Genomic DNA, 16,054 nt, shown 5'->3' on the forward strand with positions numbered 1-16,054 from the left:
TACATCTCACTACAGTAAACATTTTTACTTTGTTTTTTTAGGTTAGATTACATTAAATTTGACATGCAACTCACTTCTCCTTAGAGGAAACTTAAAAATTATCTGACCTTTTTGCCAGATTGAACTCTAAACCTACGTGAGATACAAATACATTTCAGCATTAAGAAAAAAGGACAAATCCCCAAGCTTCCTGAACATGAGTTAACTGGCACTTATGCTACTCAGAACACTAGACAAGTGTCAGCTTCCTGCTGTTTTTTCCCAGAAGTTTCTACAGTTGGACTGTTAGCAAGTATAAGTCCAGTCAGATTTATAGGCCAGAAAGATCACTTCCTCCATTCTGTTTCCCACAGTACTGAGATGCCAATGCTTGGCCTTATTCTTCCTGTGCATATCATATACACATCTGCACATATACACTCATCACATGCTCCCATCTAGAGCTAGACCACACATTTTTTAATCTTATTTTTAGAATGTGCCTTGCAATACAACCAAGACCTCCCAAAACCAGGATGGAATAGAAATTGAATAGTCTCTTCAAAGACTGCTCAGACAAATATGTCTTCTTGCAGTGATGTCTTTCTCAGCAAAATCTGCTCACAATCTTAGTAATTATCTATAAACTGAAAAAATAAGCAGAAAGACGAAAAACTTAAAGTATATACAGCATCTTCCAGCTGTCTCAAAGAAACATGCAGATAGTAAACCTACTAGGAATGCTCGGTAAGAAAATATTTCTCACCTTTACAAACTAAAATTAAATTATTAAATGAGGTGCCAGTGTTCTTCTTAAGGATGTAAAAAGAATCAAGTAAAGGAATTTGAACAATACAAACCATTTTGTTCATTTTTCTGTGTCTATTTGACTAAATGTTTGTGTATTGTTTGTTAACATAAAACAAAGTAGGTTCTTGTAAAAGTCTGTGATATAAACTCCATAGCATTGGCATTTAATAGAAGAGCTGTGTAAACAACTAGTAGTAACCTTAGAGCTTGTTGCACTATTAATGCATGTTAAACAGTAATGTCAGTGACTAGGAATTGTCCCTAATAAGGACTAGACACATAAAATCTTCCCCTATATCCCGTGGTCCAGCTGAGTGCTCAACATTTGCAGGCAGTGTTGATAGAGTTGCATGCTATTCAACAAGACAGGAAAACAATTTTACCTTTTTCCACTCTAGTGTCACATTTGTCAAAGGGCATTCCTGCATGAAATTTTACCTGCACAATACTTTCCAGTTCTGTTAAGAAACATTAAATGTGAAGACACAGGCAAGAGTTCAACAACTAATTAACTTCTTATGTTTACTGATAACCTCTGTTCATTTTCTTTCAGCAATTGTAGGATTTTTTTGGTTTTGGGTTAGCTCTTCAGCCCCCAAGCAAAACTCTTTGTAGTGGTTTTGGTTTGTCAATTTGAAGTTTCCCGGGCAATCCACTAAATTATGTGGTGGGTTTTAGCATTAGCCAAATTGCCAAGTGCACCTATTAGAATTATTTACTCATTTCCCCTGTGAGATAGGATTAGGAGGAAGGCAGTGTTGCCTTCTGAGAGGCTCGAAGGGAAAGAGAGCTTTCCCAGGGTTTTTACATGTGTGTTTCATAAAGGCTCATACATTTTTTCACTGGTGTCACAATATGTCAATATTAAAAATCAGACACTGATTGGTCTTTGTCAGGTTCAAAGGAGGCTGCCCAGGCTTTGGCAGGTAAAAATTCCAGGGAATCTTTACAAACCACCACAGTTGCAGTTTTCTGTAGCTTTTATCATGTTTGACAATGTACAGTTCTCAGGCTGTTTGTCAGTGCCCCCAGCCTTCCTGCTTGCAGGAATCCCTTTGCACCACTGACAGCATGGCTGAACACAATCCTTGCAGTACATTAAACAGTCATCATGCCCCAGCATTCATTTTATCTTCCACTTCACATAAATATTCTGCACATGGAAATGTAGTGCTCTACTCATGAACACACTGAGATTACACAGGTTGCCTGAGTCATACAACAGCCTGTGAGAGGTAAAGAGACTGCAATTTCAAACACAGTGATAATTTCAGTTCTTGCAGAGAGAAACAACATGAAACCTATTTGCCAAAATGAGTAATGGAGCAATAAATACTGATTACAGTTCACAAATCTACCTTAAACTGTGTGACTACATTTAAAATTGTACTCCATGTTCAATTCACAGCAGAATTTTTATCCCAATAATTTATTCTATTTATTAAATAGAAAGTAAAATACACACAAGCAAAACTCTATGTGATGCAAACAGTCAACATTTTTCAAACTTTTTTTTACTGCATTTCTAAATGCTGTGTTTATGTGTGTGCTTGCTTTTCAGAAATGTATTCAAGAAATAAGAAAGTGTTTGGTTTATTTAACATAAGTGAACATTTTGTATATAGAAATAGATGAGAATGTGATAGCCACCTTTAAATTTGTTGTGCATTACCTTAAACTGTTGAGAAATGCTCGGGATGGAAGGCAGGGAAGTATCTTTAATAAACTGGAATTCAGAACTTATCACAATTCTTGTCTCGTCTGAAGAATATTTCCTCCCTTGGAAGCAAAACACAGAACTTTCCAAATTCCTTATATGAACTGAGAAAATATCTACACTAGATTGAAAAGCATCTACTGACAGAAAATCTGTTTCACCAAAATACATGGGCCTGAGTGCCAGTTTTGGAAAGCCAGAATAGAAAGTCTGTGTGCTTTTTAAGATCCTGGGTGCTTTTTAACATGCACAAAAGCTTCTAGCTCTTGCTCATAACACATACCCTAAGATTAGGCATCATATACACAAAAAAAACCCCAGACAAGGTCCCTTCAAATATTAGCTTGTACATTCAGCAAGTCTTTGAAAACTGCCAGACTATACTGGGAATCCTTTCAGAATACTGAAGCCTTTTTTTTGCCATGAAAAATAGTGCACTTTCTTCAGAAAATGCTACTTTTCACTTATTAGAGTTGGAGTAGCAATTTCAGATGCATGTCTTTTACAGATTACTTCCAAGGCAAAAAGTAAGTAAGTAAAACCTGCTAACATTTGAGTGCTACTAGTATGGATATACATTAAATTAGCATCATTTTATTCTTCAGTCTTCTTAGAAATCTAACAGTTTTGTAGAGTTTGTATTGCTGCTGCTATAACTTTTCTCAAGAAAAACTACATTAATTTAGATTTTAGTCAGAGCTAGTACTCATATAGAATTGACTTATTGCTACTGCCATCATAAGTGTTTCAAAATATCTTTCAGATTGGTTGTAAGAAAAAGAGGTATTTGCTAAAACTATCAGTCTAAAATATTTTCATATTTACTTTATATTTAGTCTAATTCTTCTCTTTCTTCAAAATGCAAAAAGAAGGCATAAAAAGGCCAAAAGGTAATAAACAAGTGATTCTGCCACTGAATCTCCATTTTACTTTAGATACATCCTCCTCCCAAATTTCATATTAGACATTAATTAAATGAACAATTTGATGTTAAATTCCTATTCTTGGACATTATTAAAACCAAAGATGCGAGTCTCAAAAATTCCTCTGTGCATAATTTCAAACATCCATTAGAAATTACTACTAAGTTGTTAGAAACACTTTAGAACACCTTAGAGCTGCACCCTCTATTCAATTAAGAAACCTGATTGAAGTACTAAAAATACAGTGATCTGTTCTATGAGAATGGAATATTAAACATTTCAAGCAACACCTCATTTACCTCCTAAAATTTGCCAGTTCCCATTAACTTCTTCACAGACTCATCATTTCATACCACCATCTTTTAATCCATTTTAGTAACAATTACTGTAAAACCCCAGGGGAGTATGACACAACCCAGCAAAAAGGGTTTTTAGTCTACGGGTGAGGGAGCCCAGTAATACTGAGGGGAAATTCTCTGGCAAATCATCTCTTTGCAACACTGCATTATTCATTGAAGAGAACATGCTCAGCACAGGAGCAAACAACTGAACTATTATTTCCACTTTCAGCAGTTCTACACCATTGTAACAAGTTTCTAATGGTAACTGGCAGCTTCTCAACAGCATATCAAAAAGTGGATAACTGAAATTAAATCGAGCATATGAGAGAGCTGAAAGGAAAGGCTGAAGTGTAGACCTCTTCTAAACTGAATGGAGGGTTAATTTTAAATTATTGTGGTATTGTTAGCAAACATGTATCAGTTATTTATTGCAAATGAGGCAAGCAACTTCCCCTAATATAAAGATTTCAAATGGTAGACACATTCATATGCTTGGAGAAGACTGATTTTTGAAATAAGAAGCATCCTACAATTAAGTCACCTAACATCTAATAAAAAAAAGAACAAATTAAAAAACCCCCAGCACTGAATATATATATGAACTAAACATATTCAGTCATCTTTAAACAATCTAAGTTTATAACCCCATTTGAAAGAAATATTCAAAGTTATAATACATATTTAGAATCAAATAAAATAGCCATTCTTACCTCAGTAACAGTGCAAAGCTTTCAGAGGCTTATAAAAGAAATTGATAATTTCAGAAGGTTTTTATTAAGCAATCAGCTTTAATACAGTTGTATTTTCAGTCATTTGATGAGTTGAAAACAGGTCAAAGATTAGGGTTCAAGTGGCTCAGCACAGCCACAACCTCCAGATTTTCAAGTTCAGCTGCACACCACTACCAACCCCATCATACAGGGTCACTCTGGTAATAAACCAGCACATGGTTTGCAAAACTTGCAGACTGTAGACTGCTCATGTACAAACACAACTATCAACTCTTTTAAGAAATTAATGTGAGTGCAGGGAAATCTAACTTTTCCCAGAATATTTTCTGTACTGCATTTCTGAATAGATGTGGTCCATGCGAGTTTGCCTTGAGCTGGGACCGACTTGTGATCTGCTATAGCCCTCATGGAAGCACATAGCTGCCAAAAATTACTCTGATGGAAAAAAATTAAAAATTAGCTTCCTGCATACCTATTAAAGCAAAAAGAACATCCTAAATATGAATAAATTGACCCTATAAGACTTAGCCTAACTCACCATCTATTGCTGCTCATCCAAAGAACATGTGGCAGTATATCTGTAAAGCACACATGGAGTGTTAGTTTAGTGTAAGTTTAAAGCTGTAACAGTACAATACAAACAAGCAAATGTTTATTCATTTACTAAATGTACTGTTGAGTAACTTGAGGAATCTTCTTCAATGTACACATCTGCTCAGCTGGCAGTAGTTTAAACAATCAGAAGCCAAGAACTTTTGATTGTCAGGAGTCTTCTTTATGCTCTGACACTCAATTGCAGAGGACATTTTTGTCTGCATTGCATTTACTATGATTTAAAGACAGAACACATCCAGGGTAGCAGACATTTTCTGGGCACCATGACAGAACTCAAAAGAAAATAATTACAACATTTACTTTTTCCCACAATCACCAGAAGTTTCAGCTTTCTATCTCTCTCTTGGTTTTACCACTGGTTCCATAATAAGATTTAGGTCTCTATCAAAACCATCTGAAGCTTTTAACTTGATGCTCCAAACCATAAGCTCAAATTTGAGACCAAGAACAGGTTGTTGCACTCACAGCAATCTTAATTTCATATAAGATTCATTCAGTCTCTTACCTTTGCCCATTCAAATCCATGCTTTAGGGACACTCACCCTCTTCCCCTAATCTACGCTACACAATTTTCTCTATTGCTTGTTTACCAGCAATTTCCTATATCCTGTGCTGCAAGCCTGGGCATTTTGACTTATTAACACTTCTCGTCCATAAATACTTGAGATGAATTTGAAAATTATTATCTCAAACAGTTTTAGTGTGCTTTTTGAGGTGAGCAATGAAGTACTCCATTACCACAGATAAATTATCACTGTCAAGTCTAAGTTCCAGCCAAATGAGCCCATTCTCATTCCTAAGCAGTGGCAGGGTTTCAGCTCGCCTGCCTCACTTGCTGCTGAGCCAGACCTCTCTCATGTTTCTCCTCACCATTTCGTCAGAAACTCCCATGTTCAGGCCTACCCTTCCAACTGCCCTTTTTTTTATTAAACACTTCTCACAAAATTCCCTCATTTTCTCAAGGTAATTCCTCAATTCCTTCAACGCCTACTTACAGCACTTCTACACATTGTTGCTTGTTGCTTCCTACGCCCTCCTCAGCATCCCCCCGGCTCGGTCCCCTCAGAGCCGGCGGTGAGGACTGGCCGCTGCTGACCCTGCCCCAAGCAGGACCCACCGCCACAGCGAAGCCGCTGCACGGCTGCTGAGGAGAATGTTCCACGTCAGCACTACCGACCAAGGCCATGGCGGCTCCTTCACAAGCACAGCCCCTCCGGGCGGCTGCAGCCCCCAGCCCCACACGGCCGGCGGGGAGGGGACGGGAGAGACGGCGGCCGCGCCAACAGGGCTCACCCGCCATGAGGGGAGCGGAGCAGCCCAGAGGCCCCGAGGCGCCGGGACAGCGCTCCCAGGAACACAGGGGAGGCTCGGGGCTGTCCGGGGCAGGGCCGGGAGCCGGACTCCACGATCCTCAGGATATTCTGTGATTCACTCACCTCCGGAGCCAGTAACAGCACAAACCCCCAGCGACCAGGAAGCCCCAGAGCCATCACAACTAGTGATGACAGCTTTGCTTTCCCAAAACAAATTCAACGCACATATTTTAAACATACATTATGAAATAAATGTGGATCTAATTTAAGCTACATTCTTTCCCTCCTAGAATTAATGATTTCATTTAAGGCACAGGGAAGCGAACCAAACCCCACACAACAGCGAGCTGTGGTGCAGGATGAGTGGCGTCAGTCCGTGCCTGGGACAGCCCTGGCCAGCCCTGACCTCTGACACTCATCCACCCGAATTAGTGTCACAACTATTACAGCCCCATCCAGCAGAGTTTAGTAGCTTACCCAGGTTTCAACTGGTAAAATCAAACACATATAAAGAGCAGAGCATGCAAGAACCCTGTTTTCTTAAGCGGTATAAATTATTGATAGAGATCAATAACATCCAGCTTCTCAAAATGACACCTGAGAGGAGGTGCACAGAAATAGTGGGTACAGCTGTTAACCTTTGTAGTGTAGAGAAGCATGGATGTAGACTACTGTGAATAGACCAGTTTTAAGGGATTGTATTGCAATGTAATTAAGATTTGCATTCTCCCTGCAGGTACCTAAGCATTGCTGTACAAGAGCAAAGAAGATCCTAGTGGCCTCAGGGAACAGACTCCAGATGGATGCTCTGGGACAGCTGGTCCTCTGTGTCTCTTGAGCAGCTCATTCCTTGCCCCTTAACCTGTGCTTCTGACAATCCCTTTAAATGCTTCTGTAGCCTTTTGTCATCATGACTCCAGCTCTGGCCCAAATCATGCTGTGCCAGTTGTTTAGGATATAACAGTTAATAACTCACTCTAACATTTGGATAGAACAGCATGTGATTTACCTGCATCACCTCAACGAGGCACAAATACTCCATACAACTGCTATTAGGTGTTGCACATGTTCTAAGAACTAAATTTACAATTGGTTTGGAACTCAAGATGAAAGTGATTTAAGTATTTAGTCCTAAGGTCATGAGTCTGGGAAGGAAAGTCCCCGGATCCTTGAGAGCAGAAGAGTTCAGTTACTAATTTTCCCTTGCATCATTAATAGCAAGTCTTCTTTCCCACATTTTAGTGTGAGAATGTGATGATAGAGCTGCTATTAAACAATTTAATTATAGTCCTTCTGGGAGTACTCTAAGGTTAGAAATGCAACATTTCACAATTACTATCTTGAAATTATTTTTCCCTTTGCAATGCAAGTTCACAATAATTTAAAAAACCCATGAATTTTGACATACCTTCAAACAGGTTATTCCATGTTTAAATGACAGTGGTTCCCACTCCAGTGTAAATAGAGTATGATGAAGCCTTCTCTTAATATTTCACTCTTCCACAGAAATGGTTCTGAACTTGCTGATTTGTAAAATTCTTTTGTTTTCACCTCTCCAAGGGAAACACATAGCAATTTAAATCTTATGACAATAGGCTTGCTTTTCTTGGTTACATTTCACAAATATCTTGAAAACAGTCCACGGAACAAAAGGGTCTGCTACTCACAGGATGACAAAAAATTGTTATATTAGGAAGAAGGAAGAAAAAAACCCCAACTTTCACTCAAACTATTTCAGATGCTAATAAATAAAAACAAACCAGTTCCTAAGAAAATGTCTTTAATTTTCATGGTATGGAAATACATATTTTGGTTTTATTTCCATGATACAAAAATTTAAATATCAAACATTTTCTGAAATCTACCAATGCAGATCCTTCTTTAAACAAATAAAGGGCTGGTGCAGTTAGCAGGTTTATCACAGGTACCAAAAAACATTTTTTACAAAGTCAGGATTTAAAAGTGGAAACAACAGATGTGAAAACAAAGAAGAACTACCTCCCACCAGGAAATTAATGTTTGAGAAACTTTAAAGTTACAGTTTTTTGAAAGGGTAAGGTATGTGTAAGGCTGATATTTAGATGAATACCACCTGCACTGGGGGTGGGGGTAGAGAACAGAAATTCCAAAAAATGTTCCCATATAAAGTAAGAGGTAGAAAGCAGTATGTGAAACTGCAGTTCTACCTGTTTCCAGAATGCTGACACATACTGATGCTGCCTGAAAAAATAGCTAAATATTAGGAGCACTGTGGTAACTCCCCAAGCAAAGGAAACAGCCTAGCACAAAATCACAGAGTGCCAGTTCTTGTACAGTTCACAGCCAGCATGCCAAAGGAGGTGAACAAATGACATTGAGTCTTGCTTCTTAAACCTAACATCAGTTACAACAGCAAGGATTTCACAGGATCAACAACAAGTCATATACTAGGGGATATACACACGAGTAAAACTGACAGAGATTGTTCAAGAAACAGTTTAAAATAATTAAACTGATTTTCAGGACACATACTGCTTTGTTAACACCACTTTATTTAAATAAAGTATGGCTTCCAAGAGGTGTGTTCTCTGAACTGCTTTCAATCAATTCCACTTGTTAAGGCAGCTGTTTCCTACCATGTTTCAGGGACCTCAAAAATTCCAGTGGAACTAGGTGTGAGGCTTCCTAGAAGACAGAATTATGGAATAAAAATTACATCAAGATTTTTTTCTGTTGTTGTTCTTTCAGAGGATATTAAGACATATTTTCCTATAGAGGGAGGCTCTAGATACATTACTGGCAAGTCAATATTTACAAAGAGGAACCAAGAGACTGTTTATGAATAGGTACTTACAAAAAAAAAGGAAAAAATAAAGGTTAATTTCAGGTTTCTTACAAGAATGGTAAATACTGTATTTTTAACCCTAGTAATTAGGTAATTTTGGATTTGCAATTATTGGGATATTACAGTTAAATACTGTTTTCCCAAGTGTTATTTTTATTTAGTCTGTTAAGATAGGGAAGAATATTTCCATCCCAAATTAATTGGAGAATAAAGATGAATCACTAGTAAGGATACCACATATTCCCATAATGCCAAATACAGAGCCTGAATTTTATACTTGGAATCACTATAGACACTCTTGTTATTTTACATATGCTTACAGACCCCAACTGCCCTACTGAATAAAAAGAAAAAACAATTTCCAAGCACAGCTTTTGAATCATCCAAGAAAGATTTTACTCTACCAAGTCAGGAGAAAGGATGCCTGGTATACAATACCACTTTCTGGATACAAGCTGCTAGTGCAGTTATTGAAATGAAGCTTTAATTACGAATATTTGAATATACTTCAATGCAGGCAGTGCTCCAGATGACTAATACTGTATGGTCATCTGGATCAAATTAACATACTATTTAATTTTTATTATTGTCCAATTTCTGCAAGAAATTACTAACAAAACATTGAAACAGAGTCATCAAGAAACAGATCAATAAAAATAAAATATTTTAATGTTTAAATTAATGTGATCTAAGGTTAGTTTTTTACTTTTTTTTGTACAAGCTGCAGTAACTCACAAAACAGCAAAAATTACAAGGTGAAACATCATCTGATTGTAACCTGCCTGTTTTTAGTCAGCTGTTCAGCTCCAAGTATTTTGGCTAAAAAATATTCAGGTATTAAAATCTGAAAACACCCATCTTCACAGCAACCCTAAGTGAAAAGTCTTCAGCCAAATAAAGCACAATAAAGGCTATGGCTGCAAACACCACACACAACACTGAATGTATAAATGCACACATCAAAACAGAGTGCCTTCAATTTTGCTTATGATATACAAAACACATTGAGTAACCTTAAGTACAAAGTCACTTAAAAAAAATTAAGAATACCTAAAAAAATATTCAAAAAGTTTTATTTTAAGGAAGAAAGTAAGCAAAAGTAATAAATCAACTACATTCTGATTCCTTTGGTTGGTTGTCAGTTCTTTGCTTTCAACTGGAGTTGGTTGGGGTGAGCTCTTTGCTTTTTGATGTTTTGAGTTTGTTTGTTGAGTTTTTTTACAACTGTTATATGATGCAGTCTTCTGTTTCAAGAAGAACTTGGAATGTAATGTAGCAAATTACTGCTAGAAGCAAAGACTTCCAAAAAAAGAATTTCAATTCTATTCAGGCCTAGAACATTTTCCAACAGAACAGAAAACCATGTGCATGAACATTGCACTTACCTGCTGGGACTTGTTCTGTCTTGATCTTCTTCAACTTTTTAGGTCTCTTCTTACCATCTGGAAGGGAATCTGCACAGGAGTCTGTCTGATCATTTTCTGGATTTTGGCCTTCTCCTTCTTCCATATCATCAGAACCAGTTTCTTCCTCAATAGGACTCATGCTTCTCTTTCCCACTGTACTGGTACCTGTAAAACTGGAACAGGGAAGAAAGATGATTATGAAAAAGTCAAGAATAACTATTACATAGGTAGACGTTGTACATCTAATAAATGCTTAGGAACGTAGAAAAATAAACTGTCATAAGTGCTGTACCATAAAATTACACTCTCTGAAAGATCTGGCTTAACTATAAAATTCCATACATTTGCTATCTAATCCAACCTTATGTAGATCAAGGTATTCATTCTTTGCTCAGACTTAGCTGCTATTCTGATGAGATCACTCATCTGAAATGTAATTAAATTAGTTCTCTATCCCTGCACAGTTGTATATTTTATTCTCATAGTTATGCAAGCTCTTTAATGCACTGTCAACAGACACCAAATCATGCACAACTGAAACCTCAAAATCACATCTTGAAATTGAAGGAGTCTACATGCTAACTTCACCTCTCTCCTGGAACTACAGGTAGTTTTAAAAGCATTTCTATATAAAGGTAGAGAAAACCATCAAGCTCCATATAGAAACTTTAAGTCCAGCTTTCAAGGGCAGATTCCTATTATTCATGGGGCTAGTAAAATAAAAAGCACAAAAACCTGCACACTCATTTCATTAGTAGCATTTGAATGAAGCCTGAGTAGCACAGTATAAAGATGAACTCAGAGCTCCACTCCATTCAGCACACTCTGAAATAACCTTGTGTAGGCTTTGGTTCCACTGAAACGCTATTGGTAAATTTCCTTAAAAGATAAATGACAATATTAAAATCAAATTAGCGTGAGTATAAAAGAGAATGCAGTAGCAATGGGGCTAATTAAAAACCATTTCCCATTATGAACTTCTAGATATGTAAACACCAGCCACTAAAATGTCTAATATAATGCTTTTAGAACAACCAATTGTAAAAAGGGTAGTTCTGGATTTATAAATTTTTATTTTTTAATTAGAATGTAGTTCTTTTAATTAGAACTACACAACATGGCTGTATGCACCCAAGTCATACTCTATTCTGTGAGTTAAATAAATATTAAGTTATAAAACAAAACTTTACAAGGTTCTTTTTTTCTTTTTAATCAATAGCAGTGAATTAAGGTGTTTCAATAAGGTTTCAGCTAAAGGAAGAACTGTTAAATTTTGCAGTATAGTTTTGGCTTTGAAATGGAATTTTTTCAGCTGAACATTTTGCAACTTAAAACAGAGTCTGTCTGGGATGTCCAAAGGCAATAAACAAAGATGAAACATGATTACATCTCATGCTCTTACTTCCACTTTAGGAGCACAAACACCATTTACTTTGATGAATAGCTGGTTTTTCCTCCAAACATTCACACACAGAAGGCCTTTTTGCATGACTTCTTACAAATCATCATTTTGAGTCATACCACAACCACCACCAATAAAAAGCGGGATAGAACTGTTAATCCTATGTACACACTTCAATATTGCAAAACAGGCAAAAACTAGGGTTGTAAAGAAAAAAAAGTCTAGGGAAAGAGGAGCATTTAGGAAATGAAAACTACTGGTTTTTAAAAGAATAGTTTAGAAAAGCTTGTAAGAATTCTACTTTAGGGAAAGCCATTCTGAAAAATACATTAGGAAGAAAAAACTCAGGAACCATAAATTATGATCCCAGGATTTCTTTAGCACTTGGCTCTCAGAAGGGAACTTGCACTCACTGTAGGAAGAAGAATCCTTCTTGAATGTCTTATGGCTGAATTTAATTTTTTCCAACTTAAGACTGCTGTGAAGTTAGTACAAATCAAGAGAAGCAAGTTCCTGACCTTTGGTACCCAGCTAAATGTGGACTGAAGAACAACATAAAAATTAATTTTAGGCCTTATGGTCCTTAGATACCTTAAGGGGAAAAAAACCCACACCACTAGAAAGTGGCAGCACAAAATACAAAATAAATGTATTTTATAATTAAGAACCATTGCCTTCCTTTCTCCCAAATAATTTTTATTTTATATTTATTCACTGATTGCATGGGTCCTAGAAGGGGACATGGTTAATTTTTTTACATCTTGTTCTTCTTTAACCTTAAGTAAGATTAAAGATTACTGCAACATTATTTATGTGCTTAGTAGTAAATGAGCATGGTTGCATATACGAGTTAGAGCACTACTCAAAGTTCATTTTTCTAATTATAAATGTTATTTTGGATGTGTTCACATATTTGCCTCAACTTCCTCATTCAGCTGAGAAACATCTGAACAAAGTTAAAGATTCAAACACAGTAATAGCTTTCAGTCACTGTCTAATGCAGACAGACTTCTTTTATGATCCTTATGACCATTTAGAGACACAGATTTACACCATCCTCTAAGCACATAACACTTAGGTTTCAAAACACACCTGTACAACAGCTATCCAGGCAATAACTCTATTTTCTAGAGAACATATTTCAAGAGGTACTAAATAACAGCAATCCAACTAGTACAATGGTAATTACATTGAAAGAATCAGCAAGGGGAGGGAGACAAAAGGGAGGAAAACAATCATGATGATGTAGCATTTAACATTTTCTGTGCTGGAAAAGCATGTCTTGAGTTTTAAAAGAAATATTTCATCAAAACAAGGCATTTGCAATTGGGCTGGATATACGAGGACCTACAATTTCAAATAAATTTAATTTACACAAAAACATAAGTTCTCTTGACACTTGAAAGAACATTGAGGGGTGGAAGTAGATACTGATCCATCATAAAAATCAGTCATTTCAGCTGAAGAGCAGGTGAAATCACCTAAAGTAACACTACAGTGCAGGAACACTGTAATATTTACTTGTAATATTTGTTATCTGTACCCTTAATACCTCAGCTTTTGCCAATTCTTATTCTTTAGTGGGTACTAAACGACTATAAACAACTATTTCTGTAATAAACCAAAAGAGTCATCAGTAGAAACACTTGCATATTTTAAAAATTAGATAATCTTTGGCAAAATGAAGACATTCAAGGAAGTGGTGCTCCAAACAACACCCTGATTTGACAGAAGATGCAGCACTCAGTTTTAGGCAGAATATCTGCAAGGCAAAGAGATGTATCCCTTTCTTGTACTTCAAATGAGTCTTTTGTCACTGCCCTTATTCTATTTTACTATTTCCAGATGATGATCAGATTGAGTAAGTATTAATAGAGCAGAGTACCTAGTTTTCCATAGAGCATACCCTAGCTGACTTTTCCTGCTATGGTTTAACACTATTTTGCTAAGGAGAAGCTCTAAAAGCCATGCATTTAACAGACATGGCAGAGCTGGCAGGCAGTCATTTGCTAAGCACAACACAGCCAGTTCCATCTGTTTCCTAAGTGTGTTCTGAATAGCAACAGATTTGGACAAGAGGATCTTATTTACTACTTGAAGTTTTGTCAAATGCAGCAGTTTTCCCTTTACTTCTCCATCTTACATTAATAATTAGGCATATTTCCATTAAAATAAATTTTTATATTTAACAGTAGTATTAGGTTATATGCAAGGGATATATATTAATTATAAATAATTTTACCTTGTGACTGCTATTAATACTATTAAATTGTATTTTCTGAAGAGAAGTTCCTCTACAATATAGGACTACAGTTTTATCAAAACGATAAGAATTAAAGAAGCTCTTTTACATATCTATTAATCCGTTAATTTAAGACAAAAGTCCCTCGCAAGAAATACTCAACAACTTCCTTACTGAATGAAAAAGTAGCCAGGACACATTGTCATCATGGAGACAAACAGCTATCCTGCAGCTGTGCTCCTTGGCAGAAGCTGATGCAGCAAGCTTCTTAAATAATAAATAAATAAAGGATGTAGTAACATGAAGCTATTATAAGGGATCAGCTGCTGGATACATCACAGTACTGAGAGCTCAGCTAGATATGACTTCAACTAATCTGGACAAATATACATGCACACATACATACTTGTCCTGATTGTTGATCTAAATATTGATATTGTATTTTATATCAAAATTATTGTATATAATATATAAAAATATAAATATTTTAGATACCTTTGGATAGAAATATTTTTATATACCTTTGTCTGGAAAAAAAAAGTGTTCTTCTTAAGTGAAATGAAAGACCATGGTTTGCAGTTCCATGTTCCATCTAACCATATAATGCTTCAGAGGAAGCATTTACAAAATATAAACTGATAAAAGAATTAAATATAACTAGTAACAAATAAAAACAAATGAAGAAAAACATGTCAAAAGACTTGCATGAGAGGGAATTTGGGACAGAACCAAATCACTTTATTAATGGAATAATAAGAGAACAAAAAATTATGTAACATCAAATACAAGAGATCTGTCAATAAAATAAAGGCTGTTGTCCAAGGCTATCAAGATATTGATCATATGAAAGCAAAAAGCTACTTCTTGTAGAATTTTGTAACACTAAATGAAAAAATGTATTAAAATTTTTCAAGGAGAGTAAGTGCTTAGACAACTCATTGGGATATGTCAAACTTTTAGGGAAAGAATTTACTGAAAATTTTGTTCAGCAATTTTCCAAATTACACATTTGTGATGGATCTTAAACTTCTGTGCAAGACAACAGCAAATCAGCTTTGTCCACTTCCTGCTCTTCATGAGCTGCCACCGTTGCCATGGGCCAGGAACCTGGGAGGTACCCAAGCTCCAACGTTCATTGAGAGGACACTTCCTCTGGCAGAAAGAAAACCAGGACTAAGTGATTCTTTGCAGCAAACTCAAGGTGCAGTGAGTATTTCCAGACTGTTTAATCATCTACCACCTTAGTTATACAGCTAAGCCTTAGGGATGTGCAGGCTGATGCCAGGACAATCCTTAAAGCTCCTCATCTCCTCCCAGCATGGACTCCCCAGGACTCCTGAGTACAACAGTTCCATTAAACTAACTCCATTTGATACAGACTGTACCATCAGTTTCCTCCATATGCTTTTAAAATCAAACCTGTCTATAACACATTTAGAATTCCCACCATGACAAAAGCCATGAACATCTGACAGCTTGTCAAAATATACACCTGTAAAATCATAATGCCACGAGAAGAACAGAACAACTTTAGCGAATTTGTTACATGACAGATGAACATTTACAGGAAGGTATAATGAGAACTAGAACTTAATGTAGCATTTCCAAGACAGATAAAGCAGAAATACCTCAGCACTGGTTTTTATGACCACTAAATTTGGTTTGGGGCAGGGAGGAAAAGGAGAGAAAACCCCCCAAAAACAACCCAAAACATCTGCTTAGAGAAATGTAACTTACACACTCCACTCAAT

General features: G+C 36.4%; 1 protein-coding gene across 2 annotated transcripts in view; it reads right to left on the reverse strand.

Moving 5' to 3' along the window:
- Positions 1-8,192: 8,192 nt before the first annotated feature.
- PARN (poly(A)-specific ribonuclease) overlaps positions 8,193-16,054 on the reverse strand; it is a 46,094-nt gene continuing 38,232 nt past the window's right edge. For both annotated transcript variants that reach the window (XM_014894943.2, XM_088174439.1), the window contains exons 23-24: positions 10,639-10,832; positions 8,193-9,093 (exon numbers count right to left, since the gene is read on the reverse strand). In XM_014894943.2, coding sequence (XP_014750429.1) covers positions 9,041-9,093; positions 10,639-10,832 — 247 coding nt within the window. In that variant the 3' untranslated portion in view covers positions 8,193-9,040. The remainder of the gene's footprint in view (positions 9,094-10,638; positions 10,833-16,054) is intronic.

The sequence above is a fragment of the Sturnus vulgaris genome, chromosome 16, assembly GCF_052056855.1.
Source record: "Sturnus vulgaris isolate bStuVul1 chromosome 16, bStuVul1.hap1, whole genome shotgun sequence".
Lineage (NCBI taxonomy): Eukaryota > Metazoa > Chordata > Aves > Passeriformes > Sturnidae > Sturnus > Sturnus vulgaris.